The following is a 25,332-nucleotide window of genomic DNA, read 5'->3' as shown; positions in this document are numbered from 1 at the left end:
TGTTGGCCTAATATAATTTTTATTTTGATACTGAAGTAAACGTCCCATTATTTAGCAAATTTTTTGTAAATAAAACCTAGTTAAATGAGCTTCTGACAAAGTGTGATAAAGTGAAAATTTTATTTTTTCGGATCTTTTCCGTTAATTCACTACCACTAGTTTTTAGAGCAATATATTATTAGCAGTAGAAGTGGTAGTGAATTAAACTTTGGTTAGGTTAGAGTAGAGTTAGAAAAACTGAACTTAACCTAACCACATTCTACTAGAGGTAGCGAATCAACAGAAAAGGTCAATTTTTTTCTTATAGCTTTCGATGATTAGTGGGATATTATTAAATATTAATTTGGATATTTAAACTTGTATGTGACTAACGTTAGGGCAATAAATAGTTCACAAAATAACAGGTAATTACATATTTAATTTTTGATTGCACACTGTGTCACAATACAGCGAAAGACTAAGTCAGTGAATATAACAAAAGCATAATGCGAGAAAGATAATATTGGTGTTTATAACCTATGCTTGTGTGATAAATAATTACTGTCTTTTACAATTTTTACTTTTTATAACATAAAAATATATAACAATCAATTCAGTCTTTCATCAGTTATAAAATATGAAAACTTACAAACTCAATTTAAATGCATTTAATTTATTTATTGTTCCCTTGGTAGTCAATCACAACTATTATTTTCCTATTTACATCAGTTACAGTGTAAATATCTCTAACAATTCCACACAACGTCTACTCTATGGGGTGGAGGTATCAAACATCTAACATGCTCAAATATGGTAAATTATGGTTCACCAATAAAAATAAACATTGCCAAATTTTTATATTTTTGACACTTTAAATCTCAATTTGCAAAACGATAGGCCTATGAATAGTTAAATTAAAACCAATGATTTTTTTAAAAGGTTCAAATTCTGTAAAGATTTTGATTTGTTTTCTAAAATTTTTTACTTGATTTCAACACTAATGATATTTTTTGTACTAATTCATCACTATTACTTCTTAGTTATTGACATGCATGCACTATGTAGAATGTTGAACAAATTATTCATAAAAATACATTATTACATTTTTTTAACAAGTAAGGAAAATTAAATTGACGTTTTGTTCACGAATACGACCTGTACTGAATGAGAACTAGTTAAACAATAAACACAAATTATTTGTTGTATTAAATTAGAAAAGAAATGTATTTTATTCTACAAATAAAAGATTGCCAGGCTTGATTGCAGCCAGTAGTAAGCTACATTTGGTGTACTTCACATTGTTTTAGGCTACGGCCACACGGGCGTTTTTTCACGCAAGAACGCAGTGTGAAAAAACGCAAGAAATATGAGCAGCATTAAATGTAAGTTTTCCCGCAGTAGCGGTCGCCTATTTGTTTCAATGCTACTCTAATTTTTCGCGTGTTTTCACGCTGCGTTTGTGCGTGAAAAAAACGCCCGTGTGGCCGCAGCCTTAAAGAGTTATTAAATTTTTATTTTCTGTTTCTGTTTAAAATGTTTATAATTTGGTGCTTTATGTTTAATTGGCTTCTCCAACACAATTAATAGAACAAAGACATAAAAATTACATGATTTAACAAACCCCAAATGTGAATCATAATTAATATGTTTTATCACATCCTGACAAGCAATGGATGTATCAAGTCCCAAAATATACGAGGGTAAAATATTTGCTATTAACAATGATAAGTGTTGAACAATAACTTGTTATAAGAGTTTCATGAAAATAACATTACCAAACAATGTTGTAAGGTTGTTTCTTGATAAAACATTAAATAATAAATTAATTTAGTTTTTTTTAAATAATAGTTTATATTCTACTAGTACAACTAAAATCCCCTAGGTAGTTTGGTCAATGTTTTGCAAAATAAGACACTTAATATACGCTGGCAGTAGTTACAATAACATTGAATGAAAGCTTACTTACTTAACAAAAAGCCATAAATAATAAACCAAAGCTTGAAATGCAAAAGTAAAATAGTTTTTAGGGGTATAGATCCCACTACTATTTTGAACTCAAATTACTCATATATTAATTGAATACAAGTTGTAGTTTGTAGTCACATTTTTGATTGAACTAAATACAAGGTGAAATTGAATGCTTTGTGAGTTTGACTTTGACAAATTGTTTGTTAATAAACACTAAAAAAATTATTACACAAATACAGCTTAATAAACTATTACTACGATTTCAAACAAAAGAGAAGCTTCATATTTTCTTCGGTTCTTTTGCTTTGTGAACAAATATTAAGTCTATCAGTTATGTATTTTTATAATAAATAATATAAGCTAAATTAATAAACTTGGCCTAAGTAAAGTATTTATGGGACCTTATTGGAATAACAAACAAAAATATTTAATAACACATGTAAAAACTGTAAAAAATAAATTATATTCATTTCTAAAGCTAGAAATTGTACTTTTTTCTAACACATTTGTCTCAATAAAACAAACACTCATTGTTCTTAAAATGCTATTTACTCTTATTTTATAAGAACAATTACACCAATAATCTCTATTGTCACAACTAAATTTGGGGGAAGACAATTTGGATAGCTATTAGCTAATTTTCAATTCTAATCCGCAATTACACATTCTACATTGTACTTAAACACCAACTTACGAGATAATAACTTGGTATAAAATTATAACCTGAATTTTCATTCAGTATCCTACTGGCTATCTATCCTGGTGGGTTAAGTTTCAATAACCAAACAAAATTACCAATTTTTATCACCTTACTGACATACAACCACAATTTTAAAAATGAAACATCTTTGAATTTTTGGAAAAACTTCAAAATATTTACACATATAGTATGTGATTTTAATTACTTGATAAAATACTAATGCAGAAAAATATTGATATTTAAAACTAAGAGTAATTCAAGCTTTCAGCGTTCAGTTTAAACTCTTTGAATTTTGAGTCCTATCTGAAAAAGCTATTAACAATTCGCATACACGTTGCATTCAAAGGAAGATAGTTTTGAACGTAGCTTATATCTAAGGATGTTTGACATCAGGGCAGATCCAAGCTAAGCGTTGTGGTAGCCACCATTGAATACAAGAGGGAATGGATAAGGAATCGTGCAAACCCAAGCACTAAATTCATATCAAGAAAGTACTGCACAAGTTATTGGCAGGTCACTTGGTAAATTTTTTTGGATAAAACCACCAAATAATTATTATCTTTGGTACAAGGTACGGTATTCAAATTAATACTATTAACTCTGTATTTTAGACTAACCACAATTATTTAACAAAACTTTGTTTCAATAATCTTTTTAGAAAAGTAATTGAATGTATTTGTGTTTTAACATCCTACTTAGATTACTTTGATTGATTTCACTCACTCAAATTGGGTTTGCACTAAGGGCAGAAGGGAAGAGATAGACAATAAGATGCAATTTTAAAGACTGCGAATGTGTCTAGATCTCCGTAGTAACAGACAACAAGAGCTAAGTCCGCTGTTGGATGTCTTCGCTAGCTCTGAGACATTGACGGCATGTCTGGAGAAGTCTATCCTGTTGTAGAACACCTGAAATATACACCAGTCATTACCCTAAAACTCTTACCTAATTATGACCAAATTGCACAATACAGTTAAAGTTTGTTCAATGGAAATCTTACAAATGGTGATCGAGGTAGGATATTTCTTTAGGAGAACTTAATGTAAAGAAATTGATATGTATATGAAAAAAACAAAAAAAAACGGTACAGTAGACTCCCTTTTATCCGGACTCCTCAGGACCGAGGCTAGTCTGGATAACAGTTTTTCCAGGTAAACCGACGTCCCCAAAAACTTGTTAAAACGGACCGTTTACTGTGATATTCTACTTAAATTTAGGAGAACATTGTATTTAGACACGTGATCACTGGTCTCAAATCTTTCCCACGAGAACAGTCGTTTCAGTTCACTTCCTGCCGATCTAATCCGGTTAAACCAATGTGCTGATAAAAATTGTCCGGTTAAAGAGATGTCATTTGATTTCCGCCGAGTGTAGTCCGGTTAAACCAATGTCCGGTCAAAGGTGTCCGGATAAGAGGGAGTCTACTGTATATTAGTGGCACTTTTTACTGTGTGTTTTCAGCTATCTGTTTATTTAAAAACTGACGAATGAAATCGGTACTGACTGAAGACATGATCAATTTCGGCAGTTTCACGGTTTGATTCTAAATTCTAACAAAACTTTGGAACATTTAGAGTAGTTTTAAAATTTGAGTTCCTGTTTTGAAAAATCTGGCTTGGCTTAATCTCTTACTAAAATCTTAACAAAATTGTTCTAAAGAAGAAATATTTCAAGACAAGAATTGTATTCTTGTCAACGTATTCATTACAAGCATTTTTTCTTACCTTAGCACTTTCCGGAATCTCTTCGTCCGCCCTGTGTATGAGGGTGCCGTTGATGTACAGAACATTGGCCGCCGCCTCTTCAGGTACCGTTAGTATTTGGTAGCCATATGTCGCCTCCCTCTGAATCCTCTATAACAACATGCACAAGTTGAATTAGCATAGATTCTCCACTCCATAAATTAATGATGCTGAAATTTCTAAAAAATATATGTATACTTTGGCCACACCAATTTATATTTCACCTGGACCAGATGAGGTGATTGGAATGGTTGAACAATTAATGGTACTTGGTTTTCATGAAATTGGTACAATACCATGCCTAAATGGATTACTTTCTAGACTGTATAACTATTTCATTATTGAGGTTTATAACCAACAATTTGATAACTCAGAGAGAACAACTTGGACAGATACTGTAAGGCAAACATAGCTGTTTCAAACTCGCATAGTTTCAGACACCTTACCTTGATAATGTGCCTTACACTCAATAGCAGTTAGACAATAGACAATAGACAATAGACAATTAATCTTTATTTACACATTCATTAAGAATAGTAGTAGCGTCAATTTACAATTTTTTCTAAATGTGTGGTTGAGGTGTTGTTTAGTCAAAGACCTGTTGATGGTATTCTTCTAAGGAATAGAAAGGTCGATTAATGAGCCATTGATGCAAAGCTGGTTTGAGGTCATCTTCTGACTTGCTTCTTAGATCTGGAGGTAGCCTGTTGTAGATTTTCATTCCTGCGTATGAAGGTTTCTTTTCAAACTGTGCCGTGCAATGTTGTGGAAGGTTGTACTGCATGGTGTTTCTCAGGTTGTGTTGGTGCATTTTGCCACGCCTTGTAGGGTTATTTCTTACTGCAAATAACACAACTTCCTGGATGTAGAGTGCTACAAGGGTAAGTACTTTGAGTTACCTGAATGCTTCCCTGCAGCTGTCGAGTCTGTGGAGTCCTGCAGTTATTCTGACTGCCTTTTTTTGTTTTCTGAGAACTCTTTGCATGTTAGTGGCAGAGGTTCCACCCCATGCTACAAGTCCATATCTCATATGCGACTCGAAAAGTGCAAAGTATGCTACTTTTGTTGTCATGTCATCTGTTGCATTTTTTATATGTTTAAGAGCATAGATGGTTGAACTTAATTTTTTACATATATTGTCCACATGAGGGGTCCAGGTTAAATTCTTGTCGAGTGTGATGCCCAAAAACTTAGCTTCATCTTCCACTTCTACATCTGGGAGTCGTGGCACTTCTTGAGATTTACGGCCAAAAGCTATTTGAGTTGTTTTAGACGTGTTTACTGCGAGATCATTGTTATAGCAGTATTGGTAGGCCATACTGAGTGACACATAGGATTTTACTTCTAGATTTTCAGCTAGTGGTTCATTAAACACTAAGGTTGTGTCATCAGCATACATAAGAGTAAGGCAGGCGTCTCCTATTTGTTGCGGCAAATCGTTGGTAAAAAGAATAAACAGTACCGGACCCATAACTGACCCTTGGGGAACTCCTCGATTTATTGGTTGAAAATTTGATCTTGTTTTTCTTATTAGGCTGTTATCTCTGTGCCTTAGTTCTACAAACTGACTCCTGTCTGTAAGGTAGCTTTGAAACCATTCTCTTACTATCCCTGATACCCCCAGGGAATCCAGCTTTTTAATGATTAGCTGGTGGTCAAGGCAGTCAAATGCCTTACTGAAATCAAGAAAGATTCCTGTTGTTAGATTTCCTTCATCTAGGCTGTCAATCAGGGACTCAACCATCTGAATTATTGCTGTTGTTGTGGATTTCCCTTTTGTAAATCCATGTTGCAGGTTGTTTAGTAGGTTGTGATTTGTGCAGTGGTCTAAAAGTCTTTTTAAAACAACTTTTTCGTATATTTTGGAGAAGGTGGAAACGAGGGAAATTGGTCTGTAGTTGCTTGCTTCTAATGTGCTACCTTTTTTAAATTTCGGGTATACTTTAGTTATTTTAAGTAGTGAAGGAAAGATGCCTTGTTTTAGGGACTTATTTATCAAATCAGCCAATGGTAGTGCTAGTTCATTGCAGCAATGCTTAAGTATTTTTGACGAGATTTCATCAATTCCAGACGAGTTTTTTGCTTTAAGTTTGTTTATAATCATTTTAACTTCCTTCTCGTCTGTGCTTTGAAAGGAGGAAAACGGTGGACCTGTTTGAGTTACGTCAGGAGTTTGAGCTGTGGTCTTTAGGTGTTTTTGTTTCTCTACTGTTTTTTCTCCTACTTGTGTAAAAAATGTATTCAAATGCTCTGCAACATGGGTCACATTACTTATGAGTTGGCCATCTACTTGAAGGGTTATTTCATTTAGGGATGTTTCCTTTTTGGACCACACTGTGTTTATTGTTTCCCAGATAGCTTTAGATTTATTTTCAGCTTTCATCAACTGGTCAGAGTTAACCTTTTTCCGCATCGTTTTCAAGTACAGGTCATAGTTCTTTTTATTTTCAATAGAAACCCTTCTGTCATCTGGATTTCCCGTCACCTCAAACTTTCTTAGAGCTTTAAGAAATTCGGCTTTAAGTCTCACTGCTTCTGGGTCCATAGAGAATTTTAGTTTATGTTTTCTTTGTGTTTTTATCTTCTTTTGGGGGCAGGCTGCATCCATAGCTACTCTCACTATGTTACTAAAAGTTTTAAAAGCTTCTTCGGCATTGTTTATTGAGGTAACACTAAGCCAGTTTTCTTGACTGAGAAGATACTTGAGGTCTTGCAGGTTTTTATTTTTTAGGCAGCGTCCAATTTGGGCTGGATAACTTGAGTTGATGTGTGAGTTGAAGTTTACAGTACAGAGTTGAGCAGTATGATCCGAAAGTCCTGCATTGATGATTTCTGGAGTGAGTTGGTTTGTGTCCATATTTGTACATATCCAGTCAATGGAGGTTTGTGTTAGATTTGTTATTCTCGTAGGTGGAAGCTGTAGTCTCTGGATATTGTGCATAGCAAGAGTTTCATTTAAGATAATGTGTTTCCTGTTTGGGTTACACAAATCAACGTTAATATCTCCCATGATGATAAGAGGGGAATTTTCAATTTTTGTTTCCTCAATTAGTTCTGTAAAGGTGTTTAATGATTCCTCAAGGTCTCCGTTTGGGGGTCTGTAGGTTCCCAGTACAAACAGATTTGAGTTCTTGAATTTTATTTTTATAAGAGCTGCTTCAAATAACAGTTCTTTACAGTACTTGGAAACATCTATGGCTACTGTTCTGCTCTCAAGGCTTTCTTTTACAAGAATGCAAACACCTCCCTTTCTGTGTTCTATTCTACTATAGTGAGCCTTGAGGCAGAATCCAGTAGCTATGACGGTGCTACTTATTGTCTCAGGTTTCAGTCCATGTTCTGTCAGAATTACTATGTCAGGTTTGGTTTCTTCTAAAAGGTGCTGTAGTCTATTTATTTTATTTGAGACTTCCTGTGTATTTTGGTGCAGCAGGATGAGTTTGGAGTTTACATCCTGACTCGATTGTCTAAAAAACAGTCAGGTTGCGTTTCTCTTGTCACTGCTGATTTTTGCAGTTTTCTTAAAGTAAAATCAGGCTGCGTTGGAATAATCTGAGAAGGTGAGGCAAAAACAAAGTTATTATCCTGTAGCGATGCAGCCTCCCTTTTTACTAAATATCCATAATGCTTCTTCATATGTTCTGAATAAAATCCTATATTTTTTACAAAGAAATCATTGTAATCCTCGTCTTTGCTCTTTGGCTTAGCATTTAGGGGTGGAAGTTTATTTTTATTTTTGGTCTCTTTCAGGCTTTCTTGAGCTTTTACTGTTTGTGACACTTGTGACAGTTTTTGTGGCGGGGTTTGGCTGGTTCCCCCTGTTGATACTTGTTCCGTTAAGGTCTCAGATGACAGTTTTTTCGTAGGAGTTTGTCTGACTCTCCCTGTTGCAGTTTCTGTTGGCAGTTTTTTAGTAGGAGTTTGTCTGACTCTCCCTGTTGTAGTCTCGGTTGGCAGTTTTTTAGTAGGAGTTTGTCTGACTCTCCCTGTTGTAGTCTCGGTTGGCAGTTTTTTAGTAGGAGTTTGTCTGACTCTCCCGGTTGTTGTTTCAGTTTGCAGTTTTTTCGTTGGAGTTTGTCTGGCTCTCCACGTTGTGTTTTTGAAGGTTTTGCTGGTTATTTCTCGGCAGTCAGTAGCAAGTGTGTGATTTGTTTGTTCTAGGTATTTTGCATTTTGCAGGGATACGCTAAATATGTTAGTTCTGTTATGATTTCTTTGAGCCCTTTTATTTTTTAATGAACTGGTGTTGGAATGGAAGGATTTGTACGAGTTGTCGGAGAAATGGTGTTAGAAATCTCTTTGTTCATCTGCATTTTCAGGGTGTTGATGACGTGTTCCATTTGATTTTGTTTAATTTTAATTTGAACAAGTTCAGCTAAGAGGAAAGGACTGTGACCAGCTATACATTGATGGGTCTGGGCTACAGCAGGCTTTGTACTAACCAGATTTTCCTCTTTTTCATCCAGCTTAACTTCATTGTGTTTTTGTGTCAAATCTTTTATGTTCTGTTTAAGTTGTTGAGTTTCTTGTTCATATTTTTTTAATGTGTCTTCTTTTTCCTTGTCCAATTCTTCAAAGGTGTGCTCTAAGTCTCTGCGAAGCATCTTCTCATTGTCGAGCTGTTTATCAAGATTATTGATGGTTTCCACTAACGAGTTGTTTTTCATTAACAATCTTTCATTTTGGTCTAATAGTGTGTCTATTTTTTCTTCCCAAGCTGCTGCTTCATTTCCATTTTTTATTTTTGTTACTTGAAAAGACAGTTTGGCATTTTCGAGACTCAGCTTGTGTACATCCTCTCTAAGTTTATTGTTTTCTTCAAGGAGAGCATTTCCAACCTCCGCTGCAAGGTTAAGAGAACTTTCTAAATCATTCTCTTCTGTATCAAAATTCTGTACAATGTTTTGAAAATCGTCCATGGTAAGATTTAAATTGTTTAACATAGGTTCGGGCTTGTTAATTGAGGTATGAAGTTGAGTGATGCAGCTAAGCAAGGTGTCGTCTGAGGTTTGACTTTCAGAGCAATGCTTATCATCAGTTTTGCTTGATTTCCTTGCAAAAGCCATTTCTGCTTCTTTTAAAGCTGCATTAAAATATTTTTTTATTAAATAAATACAGTTACGCAGTTATACGTAAAGATAGTTTAGAATACATACAATACAACTAAAAATAACTTTTACGGGTGTAGTAAAGGATAATTATGAGAGTTTCTTTCACTACAACCACCTGACATTTTCAGAATCTTTCAATAAACCTTCCTGCAACTGTTAGTTAGCAATCATGAAGTTTACCCTAGGTTAAGAAAAAAATGTGTGAGTTTTCAACAGAAGTTGGCAGATCAACAATTATTGGATTGGTCATAACCAACTGAAAGGTTGGCGTTTGAAACATTACAATTTTACTCTGCTCTCTCCAACATCGAATGCCATTGGTCTAATACTGTACAGTGCTGTAATGTAATTATAGACATACCACGAACAAAACAACCTGCGCAGAAACAAAAAGATCACGTGGTTCGCGCCGGTAGGTGTGGCTTACCCTTCAGACCTGCGCGGCTCGAAACGGCCCAGGTTTCTTTTGTTTCTGGTATTACTATAAATACAGTAATGTGCTAAAGTGAATCTTTTTGATTTAAAAAAATGAATTAAAAAGGCTAGCTAGTTAAAAAAACGGTTGCAAATAAAATAATTTACTAACGTAATTAAAACAACATACAAACCAGTTGGTTTAAAGTAAGCTGCGTAAAAGGGTTGTTTTTAACCTGTGTACTTGTTACCGGTACTTATTTGTAACTGAAAATATAGATAGTAACAATAATATCATACATCCACTTACTTTAAGAACTTCCTGAGAGGATTTGCTCATGCTGATACAGAATACATCAGGACCTGCCATGCTGACCATGTACTTCAGGTGCTGAGTGTCTCCAACCTAAGAAACACAAGGTTAAAGTAGGCTAGCTGAGGTTTTGTGGATACGTTGAGAGTTATCATTATTACTTCAGTGGAGGCTGGAAATAAGATTTCCATCTATTCAAATTAATAACCATCCATAGGAGGGTTAAAGATTAAAGTTATTTAAGGTGAATTTATAGATTTGGAAATTTTTAAAAATAAGTAATGCTTTACTAAATTAATTATACATTTTATTAAATTTAACATCAAGTATAATTTATTCCTTCTTTGGCTGAATTGTATTTTGTAACTAATATTGTCATGATGATTTAGCACAATATAATCAGTGTTTAATGGTACAGGCAATGACTAAACTGATATGAACAGAATGACTGATAAGACTACAATCAGATACAGCCCTTCTCTGATAAGCATCTTACACACTTGCTGGCCATAGTTTACTTAGGCCTTCTTGATCACTCAATATTATCACGTCTGTTATTTCATTTTTATCCAGCAAAATTGTGTATACTAAATTCATTTATGACAAAAAGTAAAGTACCTAATAAATTATAAAATGAGTTTGCAAAATATTTGTGACTAATTCTAACTAGCAACCTGTGTCATTTTGTGACTTTACAATCCATGATAAATTTTATATACCTATAGTTGATAAGGATGAAAACGATTATGTCTAATCATATCCCTATTATTTGTATTGCGTGCGAGGTGCGAGATCTCTTTGAGGCATCCAAGAAAATTTACGAATACTAATGAACCAACTACAGATAACCCCATTTTTGTATGGATGTAAACAAAATTGTATCATTGCCATCTGTTTTGATGTAAACAAATGTAAACTTGAAAAAGTTCAGATGGTTGACAGCAGATTTCAGCACAAACTATGAAACTTTGAAACTTATTATAAAGAATTAAACTAGTATCTTTTCATGGAACAAAGCCTTGTATTAGCCTAGTTGAATAAACAAATAAGTCTTTTGTATCTTTTGTATTAAACTCGATAAAAGTAGCACACCACAGAGGACAACACACACCAGCCATCCGTCTGTCGACTGACAAACCCCTGCACGGCGATGATAGTACACACTGGTCGGCCCAAGGACGTGTATGTCTGTCTGCAAGCCAACACAATTAACACTAGGTGAGCAATTCAGCACAGACATCAATGCCTGGACGTTCCCTCTCTCCCATCCTTAGTGAACCTCCTCAACCTCTGCACCTATGAAACTCTCATTGTCCAACCCAAGGTCGATCACCAAATGATGAAATTTGCCAAAAATATGTTTTATTCCATTCATTAGGTGTAGGCTTAATAATACTCCTCGCTGATGGAGAACAGCAGCAAAGTCTTGTCACTAATGCTGGACTCATCCACACATTACATCATTAAAACCCTTCACACAAAGGTAGCCATGACTACTCGGTAGCTCGTGGCATGGGGAAATACAGTATTTACGAGAATCGGTGTGAGCTCACAGCCTCTGGAGGTCTCTGCGTGGACGTCTGTCATCTAACATATGTACGGCCAGTGTGTGTTGGTCTTAAGTTGAACGTAATTCTATCCATTGTAACTGACTTACCTTGATAGGCGTGCAAGGATACTCAGGGAAGGCAGCAGCCACTGCCTTTGCTCCTGCTTCATTTGTCCACTTAGATAAGCCCACGAAGAATTCTCTACCTGTTAACAGAATGTATTGTTGTGGTTTCAACAGTCTCAATTTGAAAAGAAAACTAAATGCAGACTGTACTACATTAACTCAAGTACTGTGACAAAACATTAGATGTTTTGCGAAAAAGGCTATGTAGTCTCGCTATGCACTTAATCCAAATAATTCAACAGTGGCATTTGAAGCTTGATTTTTTAAATAAATTTTACTTCAAAGTTTACTGTAATTTTTATAAATAAATTAGACTTAGATAGCAACAAAATATGAGCAGTACACTTCTAATTTTTTTTAAACATGAATAAATCATGCAATATGTCTTGCTACTCCAATGTTTGGCAGTTTGATTAATCTGAAGAGTAATCATTCATGAGTTTAAATTTAGTGTCGAATAGCTGTGATTTATTTTTAGTCATTAACAATCTAATCATCGCCAGAATAGTTATTCTATAGTTTATAAGACAATCTGTATTTTTATGTGTATGGACTTAGCATTAATGTAAATCTGGCCAAATAAATGACTTATGACTTAATAAGGAAATAGTTACTGCTGTCAGCCAATTTTTATAAGTTATTTTAAAACTTAAAGCTGTGATGCATTTTGCTAGTTTGTAAGTTACAGTTTGAGTTGGTTTGTACTTCAGTTAAACGAAAGAGCATTACTTTTTGTCATCTAGTTTCTTTCACAGTCAACTACTGTAATAATATTATAAGTGAGAAAGTTTGGATGTATGGATGAATGGATGAATGGATGTTTGTGACAAGTAAACACGAAAAATACTAAACCGAAAGGGTTAACATTTTGTATGATGATAGCTAACATACCCGATTAACAAATAGACTTATTCTTATCTTAAAAATCCTTTCGGGCTCCGCCCCAGTGGCTCTGGAGTTTCCTATGTTAACCTTATGAGTATTCATATAAATGGAAAGTATATAGGCCTAAAGCATATATATAAAGCAGAGTGTGTCCTCCTTAGTATCACTGCACCTAAACCATAGAAAAAAATAAAGTTCTCATTTTGTACCACAGCTTTTTGTTGCTAGTTGGTTCAAATTAGCTGTTATCATAAATGCAAAAAATAATAGTGCTGCACCCTATTGGTAAACCTTATAACTTTTTAACGCTATTTAATATCATAGAACTAACTTGTGCAGTTGAAACAGCTGGCAAAATTCTTTAATTAAGTCTGCTAAAAAGAGAAGTAATAGTAGATTGTGTGTAAAACAACAGATGTTACATCAGATTGAAGATTGTTCCTGTTGATCTGTGATTGTGATGCAGCAGGCACCTGATGACAGGAAGCTGATGTCACAATTGGGTGTCGTTGGCCTTTGACTCCACTCTTACTCAATTGCCTCAATCAAACGGACCGTTTCTGTTCAGATTCACTGTGGTTTACCCTGTCACTTCGTATGAACGATTGACAACAATAATTATGTTGTGATCATTTAAATTTGCTTCCTTTAATGTAAGAAATTGATACAATAAGATATTGTAAAGTGATAATTTTATAGTATGACAACTTAGTACCTATGAAAGATTTTTATAACTTCTAAAATGTATTATGTGGTCAGCAGAAAAATATCAGTCTCTTCCTCACTTTAACTTTAACTCTCTTTTAAACCTTTGAATATGTTACTAATTAACTCACATTAGGATAAATTTGCTACCAAAGTCATACTGAAATATTTAAACATGAAATAATACTTATAAATGTTTCCTACTTTTTGTCATGTTTGTTACTATAGATTATGGTTTCATGTTTCTATAGACCAACCATACAGTATTGGAATAAAAGAATATCGGTACTAATTTAATAAAATTTAATTTTAAAACACTATGATTTTATAATGGTGCCCTATTAAAAGTAGGCTCCCTCTAGAGTAGAATGCCGATTTTCGGAATGCCGGTAAAATGAAATCGCTGCCAAAGATGGTAAATTTAACCCTCCGAGTGTCCATAGTTTAGGCCTTAATGTCCACCTATTTTTGGCCCCTTTGCAAGGTTTTATTAAAACGGATCTGAGAAGCTTAAAACAATGTTAATTCTAATGTTCTATATACCATTTTGTTTGGAAAATCATGGGCTTCAATATTATATATAAAACATAAGGAACATTTTTTCAAAAAAAAAATTTTTAGGTAAAAAAAAAAATAATTTCGAAAATTAAAAAAAAAAAAATAAGTTCGCGCTCAATGAAATTGTATAAATTATAGGCCTATAAATATTTGAAAATAGCCACTTTGTTCTAAATTTAATGAGGATTACAAATATATAATCATATAGCGAGGTAAGTTATCAAATAAATAAGTTATGAGCGAAAAACGGATTTCAGTACATAGCCTTTAGCTAAGAATGCATAGCCTAACCATAGCTAGGAATCTGGCTGATAATTTACATCAATATCACTACCTACTTCTTCAGGATCATCAACCAGCCCTTCAAAATCACTTAAATCTTCTCATAATGCACCACGTATATCACTACTTTTGATTTTTAACACTAAAACAATGATAAACGTAATAAAACACATCAGTCATCGGTCCGGGGGAACCTAGCTGTTTACAAATACACGCATGTCAGCTGTCTGCTACAATATTTTCGGAACTAAAATGAATAGCGCTTAGAGACAGACCTCTGGAGAAAGCTTAGAATATTACGGAAAGAACGATACCTAACTCGATCCAGTTCAATCCGATTCAGTCAGTCATAGAGCCTTCGCCGTAAACGATGTTTGTGCGTCATAAAAGTGACGCGTGACCCTACACAAAGTGTGTTGTGCGTCATTTTTATGACGCGTGACACTCGGAGGGCTAAATTTACCACCACCCCAATATTACTAAAGCAGCCGACAGGAGTGCATGTGGCGCAATCTCACTTTGCAAGAATCTCAGCGAAAAGTGATCGTGTTGTAAAGTAGGTATCGTTGGTAAAGTAAGTATCGTATTGTCTCGGACTGTGCAGCTTTAGTTCTTGCTGGAACGCCGCCAATCGACCTTCTAATAAAGGAACGTACAGAAGTCTATAAAAAATAAAGCAGACTGCTTCAGAGTCGATAGCATGTCGTCAAAGGGATATTTTTTATACTAAAGTTAGTAGTAGTAAGTTAGTGGTTTGAAATAGGTAGGCCTAAGAATGAATTGAGTGACTATTTTATATATATATTATACTAGCAGAGTTCCCGTCCTACGTACAGGGTTGGCATATAAGTATAAAATGCTTATTGAAGTTGTTATACTCAAGGTTTGTGTTTGATATAGGGGAGGACACAGTTTGACAAAATTAAAAACAAACCTACCTGTAAACAACACATCACCACCGTCTAGCTTGGCATTTTCATCACTGATCTCAACAATGGGAAGGTCTAATTCTTTTTTTAGGACTGCTCTTATAGTTTCTACCTGTAAAAATAACAGCTATTATCATTATATAGCCTACTTTTATCATTATAATTATGATTTGGGATGGGGATTGGGGACACCACTCATGTGCGTATTTAAACCCAAGTATGAGTGAAGAATGAGTGTGGAATGGAGTAAAAGATGGTTTAGTTGGACTAATCAATAATGTTCAATATAAAAATGTTGCTAGGATAGGGAAAAACACAGAAAACATTACTACCCCACAGTTGCACAAAACTTGCAGACTAAGTGAATTTAAACATTGACTGATGAGATTTAACTAAAATATTTCCGATCTATTTTCTATTAAAATAACATGTCTTGAGGAATCCTCAGATAACTTAGTTTTATGAATATATTTCTAACCTTGATTATATTTGTTACCGATTACTATAGGCTATATGACTGGGTAAAAGACAATAATGATATAGGCCTAACAAAGGATTGTTTTAAGGATAATAAAAACAAACACAATAAATAATAATTTAAAAAATGGGCATGCATTTTTCAAATTGTTATTTATCAAGTTTTTAGCACTTTTTACAAAGTTCAAAAACAGTCTGGAGATAACATAAATCTACTAATCGATTCATTATAACCTAAACTTTAACTTCCCTAATCTAACCCACCTTCAAAGGACTTAGGTTATAGCCTACAGTCACAAATCCACACATACCTACCTACCTCACATGCCTTTTTCAACTTATAAAACAACTTATATGCGGTTCGAGAAGTTTAGTTGGGTTATGTTAGGTTAGAATAGTGTCAATTTGTTGTTTATTCATTCATGTCTGCATCATGGCGGGTGACGATACCATATTGCATTGTGGCTCTTGTAATTTAAAAGTTAATACAAGGGCAAAAGCCTTGAAATGTTCTGGGAAATGTGGGAAACCTTTCCATATTTCCTGTATTAATATATCTGATAGTGATTATAACAAGTTCAAAGACATTAGTGACTTCTCGCTTTGGTTTTGTGAAGGCTGTCGTTTGTGGTTAGACTCCATAAAGACATCGCCTACTGCTACAACTACAAACACAAACAAGGTTATTTATGATAGTTTGGCGCCTTCTGAGAAGCCTGTGTGTTGTGACTGTTTCGGATACATACAAATTTTGACAGAAGAATTGTCTAACTTGTCTGAAAATTATAAAATATTATCTCAAAATGTGTCATCTGTAGTACATCAGCAAGCTAAGTTTCATACTGTGTTGGACTCGCACACTGACATGTTGAGTGGTATTGCTCTATCGAAAGAATATGAAAATGACGATTTGGTACTGAACCAAGGAAAAATTAGCTATAGGAATGCTCTGGTAAGCAATGTAGACAAAGGACATGAATCTCCAGACTCAGGTAGGCCTAGGCTATCCAACATCCCTTCTACGGCTAAGCTTTCAGTAGAGGTAACACCGGCTCCTTCTGGTGGCTCAGATTCCAACAGTTCTGATGTATCAATTTCTACCGATGTTGGTCCAACCTATTCTATGGTAGTTAAAAACAGTAACTTTAAATCTCGTAACGCCAACCACAGAAATGATGTTGTGCGTAGAAGTTCTCAGTTGGATAATAGGCCTAGGCCTAGAGGGCAGCATGGTTATTCAGAGACTCGTTTTAAGCCGGAAAGTAAAAAGAAGCCCATTCTGGGATCAAAGTCCAGCGATAACCCAAATGTCAAAATCAAAGCTGCTTGTAAACGCACTTGGATTTTTGTGTCCCGACTTGATGTAAATGTGACTAAAGAAAATATGGAGGAGTATCTCAAGAGTTCAAACATAGCTGACTTTGTGTGTGTAGATGTTAAGCCTAAATTTGAAAGCTACAAGTCCTTCAAAATTGGTGTAAATGAAGAAACTGCCACCCAAATCTTAAGTCCTGAGTTTTGGGAGCAGGGAGTGCTGGTAAAGGAGTTCTTTCCTTCACGTAATCATTTTTTATCTCATCGGAATCCTGTACGGCATCGAAATTGAACTCATCGGTTCCTGACAATGTCTGTAAAACAGTGTTTACAAACAGTTCTAGTTACATAGGTGATGCTGGTTTGGAGCCTACTACGGATAACAAATTTACTGTAGTTCATTGGAACGTTCAAGGCATTGTTGAAAAAGTCGATGACCTGATCTACTTATCAAGAAAATTTAATGCTAATGTTATTGGCATTTGTGAACATTGGACTAGCAGAGACATTCTGGAAGACATAGTTATTCCTGGTTTTAAAGTAGCCAGTGCCTACCACCGACCTTCACCTGTGAGAGGAGGGACCTCTATCTTCATACAATCGGAGCTGGAGTGCGTTGAACTAGCCTACCTGGTGGAGCTTTCTACACCGCTGGTATGTGAAGTTTCAGCTGTTCTTATTTGTAATTTGAATGTTATTTGTTTAGAAATCTACAGAGTACCTGATGATAATAACTTTAATTCTTTCATTGAGTGTCTAAATATTGTTTTGAATACACTGTTTGAAAAAAATAAAACCAATGCACCTGTCATCATGTGTGGTGACTACAATATTGACATTTTGGTCAATGATGTCAAAAAGTATGTTTTTGAGAATCTATTAGCTAGTTTTAAGTTTTAACCTAAAAAATACAGTACATGAAGCTACTAGACCTAACCTAACTGGGGTAGGTATAGGCACTTGCATGGACAATATAACGGTTTCTATTCACTCTTCTCGAATTGTATCTGCTTTTGTTGAACACATGTTGGTATCAGATCATGACAGCGTTGTTTTTCAGTGCAAGTTTGAATCTACTTCTGTTCAAGACATTACAAAGCAGAATAAATACTCAAAAAATTTTAAAAAAGTTACAAGATCAATTGATGATATTAACAGTATTTATTTTGGGCTACTGCTTAGCAAAGTTAATTGGTTGGTATTATATTCTTTGTGTACTCTAGATGATAAGTTTGATTACTTTTTAAATGTATTCTTAGGAATAGTGGACACTGCATTTCCAATTAAAATTTGTACAATGTTAAATAGTAGGCCTAGGAAACCCAAATGGTATACTGAAGAATTGAGTTCACTCAAAAAACAGTGTCTGTTCATTTATGAATTATTCAAGAATACAGGAGAAGCATATTTGAAAGATTCTTACAAAAAGCTTAAAGCAAGGTATCAAAAAGAGGTTAGGTCAGCTAAGTTGTCTTATAATTGTGAAAGGGTCATCAAAGCCAAGGACAAACCTAAGGCAATTTGGTCTGTGGTTAAAGAGAGTTTAAATAAAAATGATTTACCTATAATTGTTAAGGAAAAAGATGATCTCTCTTGCGATGGTTTTAATGACTTTTTTATTAGTAATGTTAGTGCCATTGCTCATGATATACCTCAATCAAAACATACAATAGATTATTACCTAAACAAATTGTGTAACAATAAGTTGTATAATAGGCCAAGCAATGAGTCATCAAAGTTTTCATTTCAATGTGTGTCTGTTGAAAATGTGCACAATGCAATCAATTCTCTAAGTAGTAGTGAAAGTCTAGATGTATATAACCTCAACTCTCGTATTATGAAGCTCGCTTCACCTTTTATCGCTGAAGTATTATGTTATCTGTTAAATCTGTGTATTGTGTTTTCTGTCGTACCTCAATGTCTTAAACTTTCTAAGGTTATTCCATTGTTTAAAAAGGGCTCCAAATCTGATTATGCCAACTATCGTCCGATAACAATCGTACCAGTGATCTCAAAGGTTTTAGAAATAGTGCTAAACAAGCAGGTATTGTATTACTTTGAGGACAATTCATTGTTCACCCCCAAACAATATGGTTTTAGGCCCAAGCGTGGAACGAAAGACGCCATTGTTAATTTTATGAAAGAAAGTACTTTCAATGTAGACAGTAAGAAAAAGGTTATTAACAGCTTTTATGATATGTCCAAGGCCTTTGATACTATAAACCATGATGTTTTGGCTAGAAAACTTGAGTTCTACGGTTTTGATAATCAGTCAGTTAGGTTAGTTATGTCATACTTGTCAGACAGATATCAATATGTATTTTTTAATGGTAGTTCCTCTCAGTATTTAAAGGTTGACACAGGTGTTCCTCAAGGTTCAATTTTTGGTCCAACAATGTTTATAATATATGTTAATGATTTACCAGTAGCTTTAAGTAATGTTTGTGTATCGCCATACATGTACGCTGATGACCTTGCAGTTCAGATAAGTTGCTCAAATGATAATTTAGCGAATCAGATCCTCAATAATATCAACATGACTGTTGAGGACTGGACGGCTGCAAATTTTCTGTGTCTCAACAAGAAGAAAACTCAAATCCTCAAATTTAACCTAAGTTCTTGTTCTCACTACACACCTGAAGAGGTTAAATTTCTAGGTATAGTTCTGCAACCTAACATTAAATGGAATAATCATGTTGTCAGTGTGTGCAAAAAAGTGTGTAAAGGTATTTTTATGATTAGACGTCTCAGGTTGATTGTTGATTTTGATGTTCTGATGTCAATATACTTTGCTCACATTCAGAGTCACCTATCGTATGGAATTGTAGTGTGGGGATGTGACAGCAGCGTTAAAAAATTACTGATTTTGCAGAAGAAAGCTTTAAGAATCATTTGTAAAGTAAAAAGAAAAACTCACTGTAAACCTTTGTTTAGAAAACTTGGTGTGTTAACTGTACCTTCATTATACTTACTGGATTCTTTGTTGTACATTAAAGAAAATCTTAATAATATTCCTGCCAACAATTCAGTACATTCATACTTTACCAGACAGAGCCATTTTATCAGAATTCACCAATGTAATTATCAGACTACCATTAAATCTACTTTTGAATTAGGTAAGAAAATCTTTAATTTGCTGCCACATAATGTAAAATGCTTAGATGATAAGAAATTCAAAGTGCATTTGAAATCTCTTTTGATAGAATTAAGTGTCTATGATGTTGACGAATTTATCACTTATTTAAGGTGTCCAGTTTTGTAAATAGAAATTTATTGTAAAATATGACGATGCCATACGTATGTTTTGTATGTTTTACGGCAATAAATGATTTGATTTGATTTGATTTAATTAAAACTGCCACCACACTATTATCATAATGGGACATAACGGTTACATGGTCAAAACCTAAGCTAAGCCACTCGGTTAAGTGAAGAGAACAACGAAATGAATTCCTTCTTAATTTTTTAAAATCCAGTCAAGACCCAGATTAAATATGTCCGACCTTGAGGTGCTTATTAATGTTACAGTAGAACCCCGGTTAACCAAATTCGGGTTAACCGAATCCCGGGTTAATAGAAAAAGATTCCATAAAATAATACAGGGCTAAAGTATAAGTAATACCATTGACTATATATACCTACAGTAGGTATATATAGTCAATGGTAATACGTAATGTAAAATGCTTTAGTTAAAATGGATTTATAGTTTAAAGTATTTTCTAGCCCTTTGTAACATTTCTGTTGTAGCTGAAATAAAATACTGTACTATACAGACATCCATATAAAGCCCAAAGTACCCATGAACTTTTGAGAAAACTAGGGCCTACAAGTCACATCCCTATAAACTATATACTGTACTTAAAATGTTCGTCACGACGAGAAACCTTGCGCAAACTATCCATTATTTCATAAATTTCCCTTTAAGGTCGTAATTCCTTTCCAAAGGGAACTTTCCATATAACTAGTTTAAAAAAACCTCAGCTGTTTTTTTTTTATGTTAGGCCTATTCTTTCAATTTATTAAAATCAGGTGTGATTATTTGCTTGTATACTGTATCCTGTTTTTTAAAATTTCAGCTTAACCGATCAATAGTTTTATTAATATTTATGAAGTCAACCGGGGCAACAGCTAGTTGTTTTAAATTCATTTTTCCAACTCACCGCTCGTAATACATAGGCTATTTTTAGCATGCGACGGGTTAACCGACAAATTTGTTATCCGCAACGACTCTCCCCCCCCTTTATTTTGGTTAACCTGGGTTCTACATTACATTTTAATCAGATATTTCATAGCCTACTTAAATTAACGTACCGGTAAGTTATGTTACCTGTGTAAACTGTAAGTGTGGGTTGTGAGGGTAGGGAACTTAACTTATTTACTTTAAAATGACATAAGTTATAGCCTAATCAATCAATAAATGTGACTTCGGCTATTAACTTCAATTTTACAGTGTAAAAATTGAAGTGCAGATTCAATGTTCCTAATATAACATTAAAATGAAATTAAAACGATCGTAGTTTAAGTTACTGTAGGGCCTATTCAGTTTTTGTGACAGCAGAAACATTTTTGCACTGGTCATTGTTTTCAGGTAAAAATCTAAATAGTTTATAATGATATATAAATTAAGTTACTATGGTAGGCTACTCTTGGTCACCCTAGTCACAATAATTACCTAAGCCTAAGTTACATTAATCTAAGTATAGGTAGGGCGCTACTTAATCGATCTTGTGTATCTGTAAGATGGAACTCTTACAGTTCTGCAAGATGCCATTCTACAGCATAAGAGAATTTATGAACTGGCAGAATTTTGATTGTATTTGACAATTTATCTCATTTTAGCAAATTTCCCATATAGGGAATTTAAGCTATTACCGTAGGTCTCATGGTAAGACCTAGACCCGGGACCGATTTACTTTTTTGTTTTGAGGTCCCCAGAGGCCAAAAACACCATCCGTTCAAATTCATATATAGGTATAAATATTTATATATGTACCCGTTAGCGCGATAACTCGAGCAAAATTGATCCGATTTTGATGAAATTTGGTACAAACGTGTAAACCTACATTTATTCGAACGAGTTCGCGAACCAGCATAATCGGACCATGGGATCAGGGGTTTATGGGGGGTTTTATGGGGTAAAAATGGGTTTTTCTCATTTTTGACCCTAAAAACTTTAAATTTCTAAATTTCTCTCTAGACCATTTTCAAGAGCTTAAAAAAACAAATAATTTAGTATATTGAAGTTTTTTTGAATGTTCATTGACTACGGAGAAAATTAAAAAAATTGTAAATTTAAAATTCCCATGTTATTCTTATGGAGAATAAATAAACTGTTCTAGTTTGCTTGTTTATGGATATATTTTAATCAAATTTGGCAATTTGGCTTATTTCATACTAAGCTATCAATATTTCAATTGAAAAAAAACACACCTCAACATCTTCCCCGTAGCAGCAAACCTAACTACTCATTATTTATTAAAATTAATGTTAGGTAAAAACAAACTTTATGTCCTTTTCGACTAAACAAAGTAAACAGAAACTTGAACCCAAGTTGATCATTGATTCAGAATCAATAGAACAACTTTCTGAAGCCAAACTTTTAGGTCTCTATGTAGATGAACATCTTTCTAAGTTGGAATAAACACGTTGAAAAATTATTAAAAAAGCTTAATTCTGGAGTGTACGCATTGAAAAGAATGTCTTATTTGTATAACATCCTTATACTTGATTGAAGTGATAACCCAAACAATGAAACTGAACCCCACTAAACGATCAGAAACTCATAACTACAACACCAGGAAAAAACCCGATCTGAATCTACCGCAACACAGATTAGAAAAAACAGCAAAAACCCCAACATATAGAGGGATGAAACTTTACAATTTATTACCACATCGGCTAAAAGCTATTACAGACCCGAAAAAATTTGCTAACCAACTGAAAAACTATCTCCTTGAACGACCCTACTACAGTTTAAATGAATTCCTGGATGACCATACTTTTAACAGAAGACAATAAAAAACCAAGATACAACTAAGAAGATAAAGATAAAGAAAAAGATGACGCCTCCCCCAATCTTGATGACTGCGGAGGAGAAGAACAGCAGTAAGCAGTAAGTAAGTAAGTAAGCAGTAAGCTGGAATTCTAAAAAAAAACCAACTTTTGCTGGATCACTAATTCTAAGGAAATTACCTGCCTCTATAAAGGAGGAATCAAATTATAAATTATTTACAATGGAGGAACTCATTGAATAAATACCTATTCATACTTAAAATGTATTTATATCTTTAAGCTAGTTTAGTACTTTATACTTGACACTATTTTTGTACCCATGTACATGTAAGGAAAATAAAGATGTTTTGATTTGATTTGATTTTATTTAATTAGGAAATAAATCTGAAAATTTATAGGGAATATTTTAGTAGAAATCAAGCCGGGTAAATGGAAATTCGCTTAGTAAGCAGGTTTGCTGCGACGGGGGTATTTGTATTAACATTGTATTGATGCCTTTCAAATCTTTAAGATTTTGATTAAAGATTTTCTGTCTGTCTGTCTGTCTTGTGCACTTATTTTTGTTAATATTACTAGGCCCTAACTTAACTTACTGATAGAGATGTGGATGAGTAAACATGGAAATCAGTAGGCCTAACTTATTTAAAATCTATTCTTATTACCTAGGCCTAACTTAATGCACAAATTAATGTTCGAGGCTCTTCTCTGTGCATGTGCAAGACAAAACTAGGTACCCAGGTAGTCTAAAAAAATGACCCAGCATGCCGTCGTGGTGGACACTACAGCACGCCGCTGTAGTGCTGTGTGACTTGTGTCATTTGTTGAACGATTTTTTAAAGTTCATGCTTGGTGTGGCGTGGCCTTATAAACAACAATCACTTAGCCTACCAATGGGATTGTAACTTGGGCCTGAATCAAAATTCTGCCTTAATATTAGAGGTAAATTACAAAAAAAGGGGCAAAACATCTACTTACTTACTTACTTTCCGTGTCCGGAAGTAAGCTGAGTACAACCATGGAAGAAATGTAAATTATTTTCAAAATATTTAGGCCTAGTCAAGCGAATTGAATCTTTATTTTTAACCTAAAATAACACTTGGGATTTAGATCAATAGGTATGTGGGAAGAAAAGATTGTTTATGGGCCTGAATGTCAGACTTTTATTTCTAAGTGAACAACAGTAAGTAATCATACCTCTTTTAATCTGGCAGGATTTCCAGGTCTTGTAATCAATGCAATACCATTACAAACAACTGCAGTGTCCTCAACAAACACACACTCTGGTAAAGATTCGTCAGGTGGGAGTTCTATGACGTCCAATCCGATATTCCGAAGTAACCGCACATAATTTTCGTGCTGTCGCTTTGCTTCTTCAAAATTAATATCCTTAGATTTAAACGAATTTGGTATACGACTCACAACGGCATGAGTATACTTCAACGACGCCATTTTGAACAAGCAGATCGTTGATTTGGGCTGTCAAATTGACAGTTGACACTTCATTGACAAGTCCGCAAAATTAATTATCTGAAAAAAAAACTCCATAGAGTTAGCTGAGTTCTAAATGTTCTTATGTAATATCATGTATTACACTGTATTGCGATTTCTTATACAGAATAACAGAATGTCTGAATAAATATGCTAACCGACACAGTACAGTTAGTTGTTGTCATGGGGGACCTCGATATTAATTTAGCTTGTGATACAGTTCCAGCGCAAAAACTCATTACCTACATGGCATCCTTTGACTTTCAAAATATTATAACGTCATATACTAGAGAAGCACATGGATCTCGCAGTCTCATTGATCATGTGTTTACTGATAATAAGAGTGTTGATAGCTCAGTTATCATATCAGGACTCTCTGACCACAGTGCCCAAACTGCAACTTTTCATTTTAATAACATCATTCAAACCCCAAAAGCCCTATATAAATATGAGAGACTTTTTTCAAACTCAAATATAGAATCGTTCTCGTATCATCTATCTAAGGAAACTTGGGATGAAATATATAATGCAGCAGATTTGCAAACAAAGTTTGGAGATTTTTATCAAAAATTACCCACTTGTTCAAAAACTCTTTCCCAATTAAAAAAAAGAAAATAAATAAGAATAAACCTCGAAAAAAAGTCCATTCAAATGAAATAACAAAAGTCAAGGAACAGCTACTCGTTTTATATAACATGACAAAACATCTTGAATCCTCCCATTATTTGAGTCAAAATTACAGAAAAATGAAAACCCAGTATAGACGATTAATAAGGGAGA

The 25,332-nt window shown here is 34.2% G+C and overlaps 1 protein-coding gene across 1 annotated transcript; it reads right to left on the bottom strand.

The window, feature by feature from the left end:
* Positions 1 to 398: 398 nt before the first annotated feature.
* Positions 399 to 24,513, bottom strand: LOC128994397 (N(G),N(G)-dimethylarginine dimethylaminohydrolase 1-like). The gene is made up of 6 exons (XM_054418943.1): positions 24,259 to 24,513; positions 15,271 to 15,373; positions 11,885 to 11,982; positions 10,225 to 10,320; positions 4,372 to 4,500; positions 399 to 3,555 (listed from the first exon to the last, which is right to left on the bottom strand). The coding sequence occupies exons 1-6, from the start codon at positions 24,511 to 24,513 to the stop codon at positions 3,427 to 3,429; spliced, it is 810 nt and encodes a 269-aa protein (XP_054274918.1). The 3' UTR covers positions 399 to 3,426.
* Positions 24,514 to 25,332: the final 819 nt, after the last annotated feature.

Source organism: Macrosteles quadrilineatus, unplaced genomic scaffold, assembly GCF_028750875.1.
Source record: "Macrosteles quadrilineatus isolate MER2022 unplaced genomic scaffold, UCM_ALF_1.0 Scaffold_5__1_contigs__length_97177068, whole genome shotgun sequence".
Lineage (NCBI taxonomy): Eukaryota > Metazoa > Arthropoda > Insecta > Hemiptera > Cicadellidae > Macrosteles > Macrosteles quadrilineatus.
This window is presented reverse-complemented; position numbering and strand designations above follow the sequence as displayed.

Coding starts and splice junctions, on each gene's coding strand:
- LOC128994397 (XM_054418943.1), bottom strand. CDS start 24,513: ATGGCGTCGTTGAAGTATACTCATGCCGTTGTGAGTCGTATACCAAAT. Junction 10,321..11,884: donor ATCCTTGCACGCCTATCAAG/GTAAGTCAGTTA, acceptor TGTGTTTCTTAG/GTTGGAGACACTCAGCACCT. Junction 3,556..4,371: donor AGATTCCGGAAAGTGCTAAG/GTAAGAAAAAAT, acceptor TGTATATTTCAG/GTGTTCTACAACAGGATAGA.